General features: G+C 40.9%; 2 protein-coding genes across 3 annotated transcripts; both read right to left on the reverse strand.

Annotated features, from left to right (window-relative positions):
- Window positions 1-874: 874 nt before the first annotated feature.
- Window positions 875-3206, reverse strand: LOC108100599 (peroxisomal membrane protein PMP34). The gene is made up of 3 exons (XM_017204582.2): window positions 2834-3206; window positions 2691-2751; window positions 875-1856 (listed from the first exon to the last, which is right to left on the reverse strand). Exons 1-3 carry the CDS (start codon window positions 2903-2905, stop codon window positions 1045-1047), a joined length of 945 nt encoding a protein of 314 aa, XP_017060071.1. The 5' UTR covers window positions 2906-3206; the 3' UTR covers window positions 875-1044.
- A 182-nt stretch (window positions 3207-3388) lies between these two features.
- Window positions 3389-8285, reverse strand: LOC108100598 (claspin). 2 transcript variants are annotated; one of them, XM_017204580.1, is made up of 7 exons: window positions 6724-8285; window positions 6420-6667; window positions 5739-6365; window positions 4381-5688; window positions 4068-4320; window positions 3681-4010; window positions 3389-3606 (listed from the first exon to the last, which is right to left on the reverse strand). In XM_017204580.1, the coding sequence occupies exons 1-7, from the start codon at window positions 8176-8178 to the stop codon at window positions 3487-3489; spliced, it is 4341 nt and encodes a 1446-aa protein (XP_017060069.1). In that variant the 5' UTR covers window positions 8179-8285; the 3' UTR covers window positions 3389-3486. The 2 variants fall into 2 exon arrangements, with proteins under 2 accessions (XP_017060069.1, XP_017060070.1); XM_017204581.2 differs by having other exon boundaries at window positions 3542-3621.
- Window positions 8286-15541: the final 7256 nt, after the last annotated feature.

Genomic DNA, 15541 nt, shown 5'->3' on the forward strand with positions numbered 1-15541 from the left:
GCCCCTTTATGAACTATTTTTGCTTCATTGATTTTCCTTGGAATTCATGCGAAGTGTGGAAGTGCTCCTTACATTCTACAACATACTTACATTTAAGATTCAACAGGCCCACATTTTTCCGGACACTTTCCATTCCTTTCCTTTTTATTTGGCTTAAATAAATACATTCAAGTGAATATGGCGGTGGTTGTCTGTGCCACGTTCTTTATGGTAAAAAGTTCAGGCCGTCAAGGAGAAGTCGAGTCAAGTCGGGTAAATATATGTGTTTGTTCAGACACACTCTCGCACAAATGTACATAATTTAGTGAACTTGAAGCTTGCCTCGTGGTCGTCGTGTGGCATGTATATATTTGTATATCGGATGTTAAGGAGACGGTCGAATTGTCGTCCCCTCCAGAAAACCGAGAGATGAGAAAAACAACGGAGGAGCGCAGGGAAATTTTATGCTAAGTAATTTATATCGGCACCTACAGTGGTTGCCAAAAATGTGAAGGCCAAATGCTTCTTGTTTCAGTTACTTTATTTAATTAAAATAAAGTGCAAACTCTCTGCTACAAAAGAAATTTACTCCAACCAATTGGGACAGCCAGTTAGTCTTAAAATAAGCAAATGCTGGAAGTATATATAAAAAACTTTGAGCACGAAATGCATACTTATTGATTTTTTACGGCAAAAAAAAGATTACCGATTTGGGAGCAATTTAATGAAGTGCAGCTCGGAATATTTAAAAAACACAATTCTTAATTATTGCATTTAAACTGTTATCGTTTTTTCGGTCACCACTGTAAACGCGTGTGCATTTGGGCGCAGATTATATATGTAGCTATAGATTTAACAATCTGCTGTGCTGATTGAAATGAATAAAACGCTCCAGTTATTATTTTCTTTTGTAAACATTGTATCTTTTTTTAATCCATTGACGCTTAGCGGCTAAACTTTGGAGTCTGTTGTGCTGGCCATATCCTAAATCGTTTTGTGTATGTTTGTCTTACATATTACACAGTGGTTGGTTGAGTAAAACTACGGGTAGACTAGAGCCTCTATTTAGTTGCGCTTGAGCAGCATGACCACGGTGGCGGCTATCTTCTCGTAGGCCATGAACATCAGGGCGGCTGTGAGCACGGTCTGCAGGATCTTGGCCTCCAGGCCTCGGAACAGACCACGGATTCCCTGGTGCTGCAATATGCTGATCATCAGCTCGAGAGTAGTCTCCGTGCGCGGCTTGGTTCCCGATGAAGTGGAGGGCTTCGAATCCTGCTCCTTGCTGCGATGACGCTGCTTGGTCTGGACCAACTGCAGCGGATAGGTAAGCACGGTGGCAAAGGCTTTGGCTATCGCACCAATGAAAAAGAAACTCAGACTGCCCATCTCGCCGCCGGTGAAGCGCATAATATTGCGCTTAAGCGTCTCGTACATCATGAACTGCAGGGCGGGATTGGAAACCAGCATCAACGATGGAATCGTGCCGGACCACAGACCAGAGAGGCCTTCCTTTTGGGCCACATATTTGAGACCCTCCAGCAAGCTTTTGTAATGCTTGTTCACCTCATCCGAGGTTCCAGCCACATTGCGCATACGTAGCCTCGTATTGACCACCCAAAAGGGCGTAGTGGTGAGCACATTGATGATGCCTGCGATGCTGCCCAGGAACAGATCTTTCACAGCACTGTGCTGGGATGGAGAACCACCGGAAGCCACTGCCTTCAAGGCGTGGAATGTGTAAAAGTAGACAAAGTTCGAAATGCACAAGCTTTGCAGAACAGGACCCAGTCCTCTGTATAGCGATTGGAATCCCTCGCCCAGCACAATCTCCTTGATCACCTGCTTGGTACTCCGCACTTCACCAGTCTCCTCCACTGCAAAGGTAAATAATAGTGAAAATCAGTTTTTATTTGGAGATTCTAGGAACAAGAATGTCCCACCTATATTCGATTAAGTCGCTAATTTAAATTGTCACGCATATTCCAAGTGTACAATATTAACCCTACCTTGAATCCTATTATGATAATTATCCAATTTTTTATAGCTTGGCATGTATGAAACCGTGTACAGTAAGTATCGACTATTATTTGACATATTCTATTTGAGTTGAAGTGCAAGCGAAAACAAAACAAGGGGCCCTTTGAAAAGATCTTGTGAATTGTTTAATAATTCATGTTTATTTCATTTTCGACAATAACACCTGTTAATAGGTCAAAGTCTAAAAGCCTTAGGCTATTGGAAGTTTAATGCGTTTGCATGTTGTAAACTTAGAGTGTACTTTAAGGTGCAAATAAAGTGGGCACTCAAAAAGAGTTGAGTTCATATGAGTATAAATGACTAAAAGATATAATGCTATTCAAGCACTTAATCGGAAGTATTGAAGTATTTAAATAAATAATTTAATAATTATTAAAATTAAAAGAATTTTTCCAAAAATAAAACACAATCTTGTCTCGCAACCGAAACTAGATCCTATCGAGTTCCATCTATAAACAGAAACTTGGATTACCGCGGGAATTGATTAGACAGGGCTCTTTAACATATCAATAGAAAGTTTAAACAGTGGAGTTTGAACTTGCCCGCAGGTAAGAATATATACATTGTATATATGATTTATCAAAGCGAGGCCCGCTTATCAAGTTCCCATTAAAGATTACATTAAGGCCGAATGCTTCCCGATTGCCTAATCCCAGTCCCCAGAAACTTACGTTGCAGGCGGGATCGAACAGTGTCCAGTGGATAGAAGGTGCTCATCGCAATGCAGCCACCCTGTAAAAAAAAGGTTTCCAAATGTAAATTAGCACCAGTGGTTTCATCTTGACCTTTAGCCGGCAAATATTTGACCACTCACCGCTGCTCCGGAGACGGCATGCACGAAGTTTTGGTAGCTGAGCACCTGGCTGAGTTTGGAGGGGGCCACCATTCTGTTCAATATTTGTTCGTCGGACTTTAAAATTTTTTTGTGATTCGATTTGGACGTCCGGCGGCGTCTTCGGGCGTGTGTTTACTGATTGATACGTTCCGCCGGTGGGTAAAAATTTAGCTGCAGCAGCGCAGTTTGCCGCTACGTCGTGATTAGATTAGTGTAATCGGCAGCGGAGGAGGCGCTCGTCGGCGAACTTTTTGTTGTGCCTCCTGGAATCCACTTTATAAATGATTCACATATTTACGATTCTATATACAAATCATATTCATTTAATTATAGTATGACCGCTGCCTGAGAGCCACAAAATACCATCCGTCTGGAGAAATATACTAAAATATACCTTTTTATTATAGAAACATACCGTTAGTCTGCCTTAAAACGAATTTAAAATTATTTTTAATGTTTTAAATCATTTCCTTGGAATAAATCATAATAATTAGAATTAAACTTGAAATTAGTTTTAATCTATTCATGTACAAATTGAATGTATTCAGTTTTTTTTATTCTTATTAGCTATCCTACTACAATTTAAACTAAAATGTACAAGAGAGGTGTGTCTAGAATTAAAAATTATTATTTTAAAGAAGCTGATCTATAAGGCACTTCTCCCTTCGAGGTTCCATTCGAGGTTTCTTCAAAAAATTCACACCCGTTTCAGTGCTACTGTTTAATAAATCGGCTGCCTTTCGTTTTCGATTCTAAAAGTTTAAACACTTGTTAATAAAACAGTATATAAATGTATTATATTTAAAAAATCCAAATAGAATCATACCTCATGTTCCTCCTCCGTTAGCGTGGCAAACACAAAGTTTTTGGCCTTGGCTGTTTTTACAGAAATGGAACCATCTGCTCGGTCCACATCGCCGGAGGGTCCTTTGGTGAGCCCTGCCAGTTTTGTGAGAGTCTGCTGGTCTCGAACCAAAAAGGAACCACGAACTGCACTCTTCTGCTGTTTGCCCACTAATGTTTTTGAGATCAGAAACGGTGAACTCTTTTTTACTTCCACCGTTGTCTTTTTGGATGAAATAATATTTAGCCGGCGAATAGAACTGCCAGAGTTGCTGGTGTTTATCACGGATGTGGAGAGCGGAGAGGCTGCTTCCTGGAATAAGGAGAATTATTAGACAATAAGTAAAAAGACCTTAAGAAGTGAACATACCGCTTTCAGTCCTTTTTCCAGAAGCAGCTGCTCGCGTTCATATCGAATTTTTCGCCATAGATGCTCGTTTTCCTCATCGCCACTACCCTCGTTTCCTTCACCATTTTCTGGACGATGGTCCTCTAGGCTAAAACCACTCTCAACGTTCTTCCAACGAAATTGGCGTTGACGATTTGCTCCCTCCTCCTCCTCTTCGAAGAGCAGTTCCTTGATTTTGCGCACCTCCCGAATATCTTGATCCATCATTTTACGGCTGTCATGAAACAAATTGAATTATTTTGGAAAAATGAATAATTACACTAATTCTACTTACGCATGAATCTGTCCCAACTCATGGCGCAGCTTATCGCGATCAAAGTGATCCTCATCGCCCAACTCTATGTCGTAGTTATCCATGTTCTTCTCGTCCTCGTCGGCAGATCCCCATTCGGATTCAGATAACTCAGCTTCTTTATCCACAAAGTTGGCCGCTCTCATTTTGCGATCTTTCTTGGTCATCTCCACAACAATTTCGTTCTCCTCCGAATCGTAGTCCACAAAAGTTTCCGGTATTTCCTCCACAGGCTCTCCTTCGCTTTCTTCTTCCTCCAACTCCTCGACATCACCATCGCTTTCCTCATCATCGGAAAATCCCAGTTTAGCCTTTTTCTTTGGTCTCTTCTTGGTAAGTTTTTTGTTGCGTGGTTTTTCGGCATCCTGCGCATCCTCCTTCGCCTCCTCATCACTTGAAACAATTCTATTGGCCACCATTGGAGGCTCTTGTGATTCTTCTGGCTTCTCCGGTTCCTGGGTGGGAATTTGCGATGGAACCTGGGAGGCAAAGGTGCCGGAACAAAGGCCCTCCAGTTCATCGGGTGCCTGGCTGCTGCCTCCAAACTGTGTCATAGGAATCTGACTGATAACAGCCGTATCCACGGAGGGTGCAGCGGAAGAAGGCATCTGGGACTGCGGGAACTGACCGGAGCACAAATCGAGTAGCTCATTCTCCTCGTCGCTCGCTGTTCGTCGAGTTTCCGCATCGAAAAGCTTGTGGGCGGACAATTGTAGCTGTGTGGCTGTTATGGGAGCGATGTTGCTTGGCTTAGGAGTTTGTAGCAGATCGAGATCATCTTCATCGGAGTCGTCGGCCGCAAAAGCCTTAATGATTCTGTTCTTTTTCCTCCCTTGCGTTGCGGGTTCTGGCTCTGGTTCGCTGCTTTCCTGTTCACTCTCACTGCTGTTTTCCTCCGCAGCATGTTCTTCAACTGGTTCATCTTCTGCATCCTCGCCTGCATCACTTTTGTTGTTTTCAGCAACCTCATCCTCGTCGGCTGTACCCTCGCCATCTTCTATGATCTCCTCATCCTCGTTTATGGTCACCTCTGCATAGCCAGGTTTATCTTCTGGTTCATATTCCTCGTCCACATCCATGCCCTCCTCCTCGTCCTCTGCCATCATCTTTTCCTCTTCAGCCTTCTTCTTGCGTAGATCTTCCATACGTTTTTTGGTGATCAAGGACTTAAGCTGCTCTTGCATTTTCATGTAACCCGCTCCTGGTTTGGGTTCCTTAGCTATCTCCTCCTCGTGCAGGTGAATGCTTACTTTGGACATCTCCAGCTTCCCATGATCAGTGGTTAAAATGCTAAAAAAAATGTCAGTTGACCAATAAGGTTAAAAGAGTGTATAACTCACTTGACAGTCTCTGTGGTTTTGTGCTTTTTGGCCTCTCTGGTTTTCATTAGCCGCTTCAGCAAATCATCAACTCCAGTTGGTTTCTTCGCGAACATATCGCCTGTTTCCAGGTCGATAACCATGTTGGCATCACCCTTCAAGGAAGGACTTTCATCCAAGCTTTTCTCGATCTTTAATTTCCGAATGGCTTCGCTGATTCTTGGCGTTGCAGGTTTAGAAGGCGGTGTTATGTTAATGGTGCTCAAGTCCAGCCTGGGCAGCTCCACTACCTCTGTTATCAGGCAGACTTTGCTGGGAGATTTTGTCGGACTCTCTGACTCCTGATTATCTATAAAGCGTACAGCAGCTGCAGCTGATGTGGATGCAATGGGTTCTTCTTCGAGAACGGGGTCTTCCACTCTCGTTTCTTCCATTACAAGGTCCTCCTCCATTGCTTCGCAGGCCAGCTCTTCTGTGTGGGACTTAGCTTGTTCAGGGGTTTTTGGATTATCTATAACTTCATCCAAAACCCCAGGATTGTCTTTCAACTCCATGGGCCCTTCACTGTCCGAATCAATGTCCTCCTCTGACTCGGATTCAGATTTAAAGAACTCTGTGGCCTCTTTGGCACGATCCTCCATCAATTTCCTAAAAATTTGAACATTTAATTTAAATTTTATTACGGTATTTTATTCAACTTACGCATAGGCCTCCAATTCCTCACGGGTCATCCGCAGTCCTACTGACTTCCTTGGCTCCCTGTTGGGCATGGGACTTCCACCAGCCAGAGCTGTTGCCAACGGAGCATTGATAGTCCGCCGGCTAAGGAACTCCTTTAGTGTCCTGGGTTTTGGCTGATGGTAGGGCACATTGATGTGCGCCTCGCGGTGCAAACGCTGCTGTTCGCTTTGGATGGCCTGCATTCCCTCTAGCGCCTTCTTCGCTGATTCCTATTTAAATAAATCAAATTAGAATTCGAGTTCAGTTATTTATATGACCCACTAACCCGCACAACTTTGGGCTTTTTGGCTTTTCCTGTGACAACTCCAGAGGGATTTTCCTGCTCTTGTGCTGATTCCTCGTTGTTGCTAAGCTCTGGTTCAGATTCCGAGTCCACCACTTCTTTCAATTTATTCTTAATAGGACTGGTTTCTGGAGCGGACTCCTCTGGCTCTGACTCGGAATCCACTAAACCTTTAAGTTTGTTTTTGAGCGAAACGGTTTCCTCTTCGATTTCACTTGGCTGGGTCTCCTCTTCGCTATTACTGTCCAATCGTTGTTTCTTTTTCTTGATTTTTTTGAGAGGGGTCTGTTTGTCCTGCTCACCGCCATCGCTGTCCACTTCCATGTCCTGATCCGGTGTATCTTCAACATCTTCGTTGTTCTGAATGTCGTCGTCGCTGTTCACTTTTTGTAATTTTTTCTTGGATACCTTTTTTGGCTTGGGATTTACCGCCTGATCTTTGTTTTTGTCAATTTGCGAGTCCTTTTTGGTATCTTTTTCCCGGACCTGGGTTTCTTCCTCACTGTCCACATTGCGATTATTGTTCTTAGCAGATTTTTCGGGAGATTTCTCCTGATCATCAGCTGCTTCGTGATCCTTTGGGGAGTCTTCCTCTTTGCTAAGTTTAGATTCCTTTTTTGACTTTCCAACCTTTTTTCCTTTTGTAGGTTTCTTCTGTTCCGGATCAACCTGCTGATCTTCCTCATTGTCCTCCTGCTGCTTCTTATTCTTGGCCAACTTTATTGGCTGTTGTTTCTTAGAAGGTTTAACTGCTTTCTTAACTTCTTCTTGGTCCATTAGTGAGTCCATTTCCTCGTTCCCTATTGGTTCTCCCTGTTTGTTTATTTGCTTTTTATTGTGCGCCAACTTTTTTGCCTTTTTATTTTCGAAAGGTTTCTCCGTGTCTTCCACCTCTTGCTTTTGTTTCTTGTTTTTGGACCCCTTCTTCTTCTTATCTGATAATGAAGGTTTATCCAGCTCTTGACCTTCCTGGGTTTTATCATCCTCGGAAGATTTTTTCTTGTTTTTCTTGACAGGTTTCTTCTGTTTCCACTCCTCCTTTTTATCCAATTGGTTCTCCTCCTCACTGTCTGAATCTATATTGGACACCTTATTTTTGGGCCTGGAGGCCACTACCTCATCTTCATCGCTGTCCAGCAGCCGTTGCCCCTTGTTTTTGGGTGAGTTTTGCTTTTTCTCCGTCATGTTTTCTTCTTCCTCTGAATCAATCTCCATCATCCTTTGGCTCCTGCCCTTGGGTGAGACTTTCCTGATTTTTTCCTCAGAGATGTCTTCATTTTCGCTGTCGTCCGACATCATCAAACTTTTGCCACCCAATAAATCTTCGGCGGACACATTCTTGTCGTCTTCCTCGTCGAACGCCAGCTTTTCCATAGAGTCGTCGGCCTGCTCTTCATTTTCCGCTGCAGCTGCAGTTTCTGCAACCGATTCGCTCATATTTCTGGGTCACTGTTTTTTGTTAATAATAAGAAAAACCAAAAACATTCCCGAGTTAAACACACACACCATCAAACTGCGTTCGAGTTTTGGCGCAAAGAGTGTTGAAAGGCGCGGGAGCCATCAGCTGTTGCGTGCAGTGCTGTACAGTTTGTGGAGGAACATAACAAGGTCACACTTGAGTAAGATCGAATGTAAAAATGAAATCCTCATGTAAAACCATGCATGTAAACTTAAAAAAGGGGAAGTACTCGAAAACGTATTTTATGAAATATAACTATAATATTCCGAGAAAATACAATTTAAAAATAGCTAGCTAATGTAATATAAATATGTAATATTAATAAGTGATATTAAGGATAAATCGTTTTCAGGAAAAACAAAGTAAAAGAATCAAATAATCAAATATGATTATACAAACACTAGTTACTAATTAAAAAATGGCTTTGGTTAGAAAATAAGTATTTTCAAAACCAAGCCACTGTTTGAAAATATTTTCTTTTTCTGTTTTCTTTTCTTCTTTAATTTTCTTGTTAGAAGTTTAACACCATCTACCTAAAAAAAGTGAAAACTCGTTAGAGGTTATTTTTATCTTCTGCTAAACTGCAAGCACCTATTAAATGAGCACGATAACTATAATGCAAATCGAACAGCGTGAAAAAATCTCGGACAGCAACTTAATCAGCAGCAGCACTGCAGACACAGTAGTAAATCAGCAGGCGGCAACCTTTCGGCAGTTCGCCAATCGAAAGTAATCACCCAGCGGATTTACACACTCGAAAACATGTAAGTTGTTCACCTGTTCTCGTGGTTGTTGCTGTTGCTCTTCGATGTTGGCGAATTGCTGCAGTTGGTTTGATTTTGGTCTGCCGATGTTGCTACTTGCTGCGATGCTTTCTCCGCACCTTTCGGCCATTTCTCTTTCACAGTTTGGTGGCTGGAAACGCTGAAAAGACCTTTCGGCCGAGGGTCATTAAGTAACCCACCACCGGCTGCCGAGGGTTGCCTAATGATACACCTTTTGGCCCGATATAAATAGCATTAAAATGCAATTATGAATGCTGAAAAACGCATCCAATCCGCAGCCATTAACCTCGGTTCAGGGCTCAATATTCAATTAACGCCGATTTCTCGACTCTCAATGAAAGCAAAAGCGAGAGAATCCAAACACCGAAACCAAACCGTTTTAATAGGTGTCAAATTCCCCCGACTTTTCACTTTACCGCGCTATTCTGAGATCACTCTCTGCGAACCACAAGCGTTCGACTTGGATTTGATTAATGCATTTTACCAATGCCTTCGATTTTAAGGGGGACAAATGTTTCACCTTGCCGGATTGCGCAACGTTTTCGAATCCCACACAACAAAGCGTTGTGTTACCCAACTTTAGAAAGATCCGAAGAAAGCAACAATATTTCACGAGTTTTATGCTTTCCGCTATGCCAAATTTATAATATATTCGCATGGCCAATCACAGCGTGAGCTTAATCATTCGATTAATTAGCAGGGCTTAGTCCATATTGAGATACTCTTTTGGGGGAGAAACTTAAGAAGAAATAACGAAGATATTACTAAGACTTTAAACAAATAAATTTTAATAATTATAAGATAAATATAAATTAAACTTATTTACTTGCTCATTATACGGCAATGATTTAATTTGAATTTATACAAGGAATACCATTATAGAATCGTAAAAATCAGATACCTCATATCATCAACTGGTAGCTTTATAGCTACAGGAAACTTAGGTAATGTTTACCCCACCCAGCACTACCTTGATTAAATCATAATACTCTTGCTTATGGCTTATGAGCAAGACATTTATAACTTTAAGCTCCAGCTAGCGCACCAATTAGCATACTATATACATACATAAAAACCCAAATCTTGGTACCGCCGCACACAATTTCTCTTTCATTTGGCGAAAAAAAAAAAAATAAAATAATAAAACAGTTAACTCTGTGTATCTTTCAGGCATCTTTTCTCAAATCTGTAGCAGAGATTTTGCTTTTGGCCACTTACGGTATTTCTGCGCCTTGTTGTCGCTGTCGCTACCTAATTTGCATACGCACAGTTCACAGATACCACTAAATATCGAAAATCAAAAAAAAAAAAAACTACATTTGGGCCCGAAACGAAAGTGAAAATACTCGACTGTGTGCTAAACGGAGAGTCTAACCGAAAGATACACATAATTTCCAACTGTCTACAATCAATATTGATCGTCTCGCAATCTCTGGGAATTCGAAATGGGATTTCGATCAGAGCAAACAAAAACTTTTGGCCTTTTGTGGACCCCATCATTTCTTTAGAAAACTATTTATAAAAGATCTTTTCTTTTCGCGAAGCTGAGTGGCTTATGTAATCGCTTGGACTTAAGACCTTTCAACGCCATCAACTGCAACTTGGAGTTAAGTTGGAGTTTTTAAGAGGCTCAGTCCGCGACTCTGTCTTTCGCAATTAAATGTAAATCGTCCGCGGAGGAGTCGCATGGAAAAGCCAAGACTGATCCGCTTGTAATGCCCCATGTTTCGGGATATATACAGAAATATATATACATATATAGCTGTTCCTTGGACCCAGACACGCCTTTGGCTGTCTGCGTCTGGCTTTTCGTTGCCCGATTGAGATTTCTTGACGTTTTGCTTTGGCGATTTTTTTCTTCAATTTTTTTTTATTTTTTTTTGGCGAGTGAAAGTGATATATGGCGCATGACTCAGGCTGCGTCCATGCTCGACTCGACTCTACTCCCATGCGACCCCATCCCGGCCCAAAGTCATATGCATAAAATAATAATTAAGCGCTGTTTATGCGGCCCAAGTCGAAGAAATGGCCAAAAGGGCGCAGCAGCCATCGAGCGTGTACCGAAACCAAACTCAAAATCAATTGACATGTTTCGCGCACACGGAGCGAAATTCCATGTCGCATTTGGGAGAATATGATTATTTAATAATAAACATAATGGATTTCATTCCACCTTATTACTATCAAATATTAAAAAAAGGCTATGGTTGCAAATAATTAAGCAGAGTTTTACTTAAAAATACATTTGTGGTAGGAGTTTTTTGGAATTTTTTCGAACAAAAATGGTCCCAGAGCAAAAGTGTTGATTGATTTTTATAGCTGACAATCTAGGCTAACGATTCATACCACTTTTTGGACCACTTCGAAAACTTCAATTTTTGGCAATTTTTTGCATTTTTGATAAGGGGTTTTTTTACAAAAAAAGACAAAAAAAATTTTTTTCCAGATTTGAATGGCAGTGGATTGGAAATATTTTTACGAATATTTTGAGGTATAATATTCAATATTTTAACTATTTTTGGGGCTGTTTTGCCTAAAATACTAATTTTGATTGTCAAAATATCAGATTTGTTAGGGTTATAAAAATATTTTCGCCAACATACCGAGTGTACTTACGTTGTAAGCTAGCTAACCTGTTTTGCAGAAGAATGAATTGGAATCGTGAATTGAATAATGTGGCACTTGCCAGGCAAAGTTGTGCCGGCTTTCCTCACCTTTAACCCAACTACCTGCAGCCTGCTCTTTCCCCTTTGATTCCACCATCTAACCATCTAAGACCCAGGTTCATTGTCTTTATAAATGTGATTTAGGGCCGCGACAGCCCAACGGAAAAGCCGCCAACGGCAGATTCAACAATAACAAAAAAAAAGGCCAACAAATTGTAGCCCAGCGACTGACAAAAGAAATGGAAAGTAAAAAGCGTGGCGATTCCATTGAGCTCGATGACCGGGACTGGAGTTGCAGCGACTTGCATAATTTAATGATTGACATTGTTTGGACCGGGGCATGGTCCACAATAATTTGTTTATAAACAATATGCGCCCAGATTGTGCCCCGTTATAACTGCACTGCTGAAGCGGCTCTCGAAAAGAAAGAGTTGTGCAAAACTCTGCCAGCAACTGGTTTTTATCTTCTCATAAACGAAAACAAAATTAACTGAATGAACCCGGGATTATTTTGCTATTGCTTGAAGAGGTGAAAATGATAAGAGGCTTGGGGAAAAGGTTTGCATGTATATAGCTAATCTTGGAGAGATACTTTTAAATGAGTGGTTAACTGCTTAAAAATGTTATATTATACATATTTAATTTGATCTTTTTAACAAATAGAAACTGAAAACTATATTATTTTTAATAAAATAAAATTATAAAGAGCTTATCCAAAGAAAAGAAAAGCAACCAACAACCATTTGTTAATTGAATAAAAACAAGAAAGGAAGCTAGCTTCGGCAAGCCGAAGCTTATATACCCTTGCAGTCATCAAATATGTCGAACAAAATACATAAAGGCTAGCAACATCAAATCTATGGCGATTTTTATATTATTTTTATATTGTTCATATGACAGCTATATGATATAGTCGTCCGATTTTGATGAAATTTAATTTGTAACTCAAGAGTCATTAGAAACCTCTATATTCCAAAAATCATGATTGTCTGATGAAATACAACGATGTTATAATTTTTTTCCGTTATTTCTATATAGATTTTTCGATCTTTCCTATGGCAGCTATATGATATAGTACTCCGATTTTTATGAAACTTTTTTCTCATTATAAGGGTTATTAAAAAACTTGATGTTCAAAAAATCTTGCTCGTGCGATAAAAAAACAACGATGTTATCAATTTATTTCCATTAAATCTATATAAATTTTCGATCGCTCCTATGGCAGCTATATGATAGTGTTATTCGATTTTGATAAAATTTAATCCGAAATTCAATAACAGTTAGAAAACGCCATCTTGAAGAATTCAAGTCTATCTGATCAAAAACAACGGCGTTAGAATTTTTCATTTCATTCCCTCGTATGGGAGCTATCCGATATAGTCGGCCGATCCGGCTCGTTCCGACTTATATACTGCGTGCAATAACTACACACCTTTTGCGAAAGTTTCAGCAAGATAGCTTTAAAACTGAGAGACTAGTTTACATAGAAACAGACAGACGGACAGACAGACAGACAGACAGACGGACAGACGGACAGACGGACAGACGGACAGACGGACAGACGGACAGACGTACAGACGTATTCCGACTCTGCTCGTGATGCTGATCAAGAATATATATACTTTATGGGGTCTAAGGTGTCTCCTTCACTGCGTTGCAAACTTCTGACTGAAATTATAATACCCTTTTGCTCTGCAAGGGTATAAAAACTACGCATTGACAATATGGTTTTCCAACATAAAAAGTTTTAATTAACATCTTGTAATTAAGAGCATCTATTTTGTACCACATAATTTTTTACTGTTTAGCATCCCTAAACCATTTCCTATTATCAACCAAATCTGTGATTTAATTTAATTATGAAATGTCTGTGAATCCGAACTTTGTTATACTTTTGCCTTTTGTTGCCTCACTTTCTCCAGAAGAGTTACATCACTCCGGCGTTCTCCAGTCGACAACCATTGCCTTTCCCAACTTCGGTGTACCTGCGCCTCGAATGCGGGCCCAGAAGTTGCTCAATTTTCTAGAAACAAGGGGGCACAACAGAAAGAAGCCACTGGATGAGGGCTGCCCACGTACGAGTGCGTCAGCCGAGACGGATCACAAGGCAATTAGCATGCCAGGCACGTCCCTGACCCAATTCGATTTCGGGTAGTGTAACGCGGTGATAATGTTACCCACTTGTGTGCCAGAGGATCTACGTCATTGAGCTGCGTGTGATTCACGGCGGACTCAAATCCGGGGCGTTGCCAAGATCGACTCACGACTGCATAAAATCGAAACCCTATGGCAAAAGGCGGAACTTTCGATTTCTTTCGATGTCATCGCTTGGGCAGCCAAGGTGCGTACGAGTGGATTCAAATGAAAGTTCACCCCGATCGGCGATTGCTTTCTTGGCGCTGGGCTCGGCCTCAGCCAATTGTCGGAGATCCATGTTGTATCTCTCGGATTTGGGCATTTCTACTTAATCATTTTCGGCTTCAGTCCGCGCTCGATTCACTTGCCCGCTTTGATTGGCAATTCGGTTAGACATTTTTGTGCCATTTCATCATCGGAAATTTGCCGGTCCACGAGACGACACATCTCTTTTGTTCAAAATCGAGAGTGGCGAACGACAAATTTACTTTTTGGCTTTGCACTTTGGCAAATTGATCAAATTTGCTGCCGGGAAATTGGCACAAAGTTGTTTGCTTTTCTTCATTTATTTGGGTTGTGCAATGAGCAGATGAAATTGCTGGCCCAAAGCATTTGAAAATTGCCCTGAAATCATTAAATTAAGTTTGCTCAAACAATGTTTAACAATAAATAATTGGACATTTTCTGGGGACTTTTCATAATTGTCAAATTAAATTATTAAAGGTTAGGAAAATATTTCTGTATCTCTTAATTAGATTGTCTTGGGTTAGAGACTTTAAAAACAATATTTAGAAATTATACAAAAACGGTATCTATGTCATAATACCAAAAACAAATTGACACACTTTAACCCATTGAACATTAGCAAATTCTTCAAGCTGATTTAAATAACAATGAGAAAACTTTCACAAACAATTCTTAAAGATTTGCGGAATTTCAATTTGCACAAAACAATAAAGAAATCTTAACAATTAACGCATTGTAGGCTGATTTATTGTAAATTTATTACCCGAGAAACAAAAGACTTAGGCAACGAACTTGAATTTGTAAATTATTCAATTAAAATCGAAACGTTGCGTTTTATTCGCTCCAGAGAAACAAAAGCTGACTTGGTAAGCGAATGAAATTTATTTACGCTAGGCACGCACAAAGGTCAACAAAATGAAAATATCCAGCGCCTTTGTACACACCTCTCAGTCCGTTAAGTGTGTGCATTATGTCATTAGGGATTGCATAAGCGGCTGGCGATCATAATTTCATTTTCCAATGCATTGGCCAGAATAACAAGCGTGGCCAAAAAGAGCAAAGAGCCGTTAGCTGAGTCAGAGCCGGACGCGAACCCTTTTCGAATAACAATCGAAATTAGGCAATCGTTGAGGTAGCTCGCTGGTATCCGCCAGCACCGATCGACGTCACCAGTTACCTTGACACCACGCAGACGGTTGCCAAAAATAAAACAAAAAAAAAAATAAAGCAATCCCTGCTCGAAAAAACCGCAAGAGAAAGAGAAAAAGGTGGCAAGCGCAGAAAGCGGCCTGAAATGAAAAGTTGGCCGAAAACAAGTTTTTGGAATACCCGAAAACGGCATATTTTGCATTCGGCGAGGCGCTGCCGAGCAAAAGAGCGACTCTTCTCCTCATCGTGAGGAGCTCTCTTCGCCGCTTTTCAGGCATCGAGCGCTCGAGCGGAGCGACAGCTCCAATGGTAAAGGGGTCAAAACTTTCACGCGATATAAAATCTTGGTTAGCGATACG

This window comes from Drosophila ficusphila, unplaced genomic scaffold (genome assembly GCF_018152265.1).
Source record: "Drosophila ficusphila isolate 14025-0441.05 unplaced genomic scaffold, ASM1815226v1 contig_286, whole genome shotgun sequence".
Lineage (NCBI taxonomy): Eukaryota > Metazoa > Arthropoda > Insecta > Diptera > Drosophilidae > Drosophila > Drosophila ficusphila.

What these genes read in the sequence shown, in the direction of transcription:
- LOC108100599 (XM_017204582.2), bottom strand. Translation starts at nt 2,905, where the DNA reads ATGGTGGCCCCCTCCAAACTCAGCCAGGTGCTCAGCTACCAAAACTTC. An exon ending in ATGCCGTCTCCGGAGCAGCG is followed by an intron (nt 2,752 to 2,833) that starts GTGAGTGGTCAA and finishes TTTTTTTTACAG; the next exon opens with GGTGGCTGCATTGCGATGAG. An exon ending in TGTTCGATCCCGCCTGCAAC is followed by an intron (nt 1,857 to 2,690) that starts GTAAGTTTCTGG and finishes TTACCTTTGCAG; the next exon opens with TGGAGGAGACTGGTGAAGTG.
- LOC108100598 (XM_017204580.1), bottom strand. Translation starts at nt 8,178, where the DNA reads ATGAGCGAATCGGTTGCAGAAACTGCAGCTGCAGCGGAAAATGAAGAG. An exon ending in GAGGAATTGGAGGCCTATGC is followed by an intron (nt 6,366 to 6,419) that starts GTAAGTTGAATA and finishes TCAAATTTTTAG; the next exon opens with GAAATTGATGGAGGATCGTG. An exon ending in TGGAAAAAGGACTGAAAGCG is followed by an intron (nt 4,011 to 4,067) that starts GTATGTTCACTT and finishes TCCTTATTCCAG; the next exon opens with GAAGCAGCCTCTCCGCTCTC.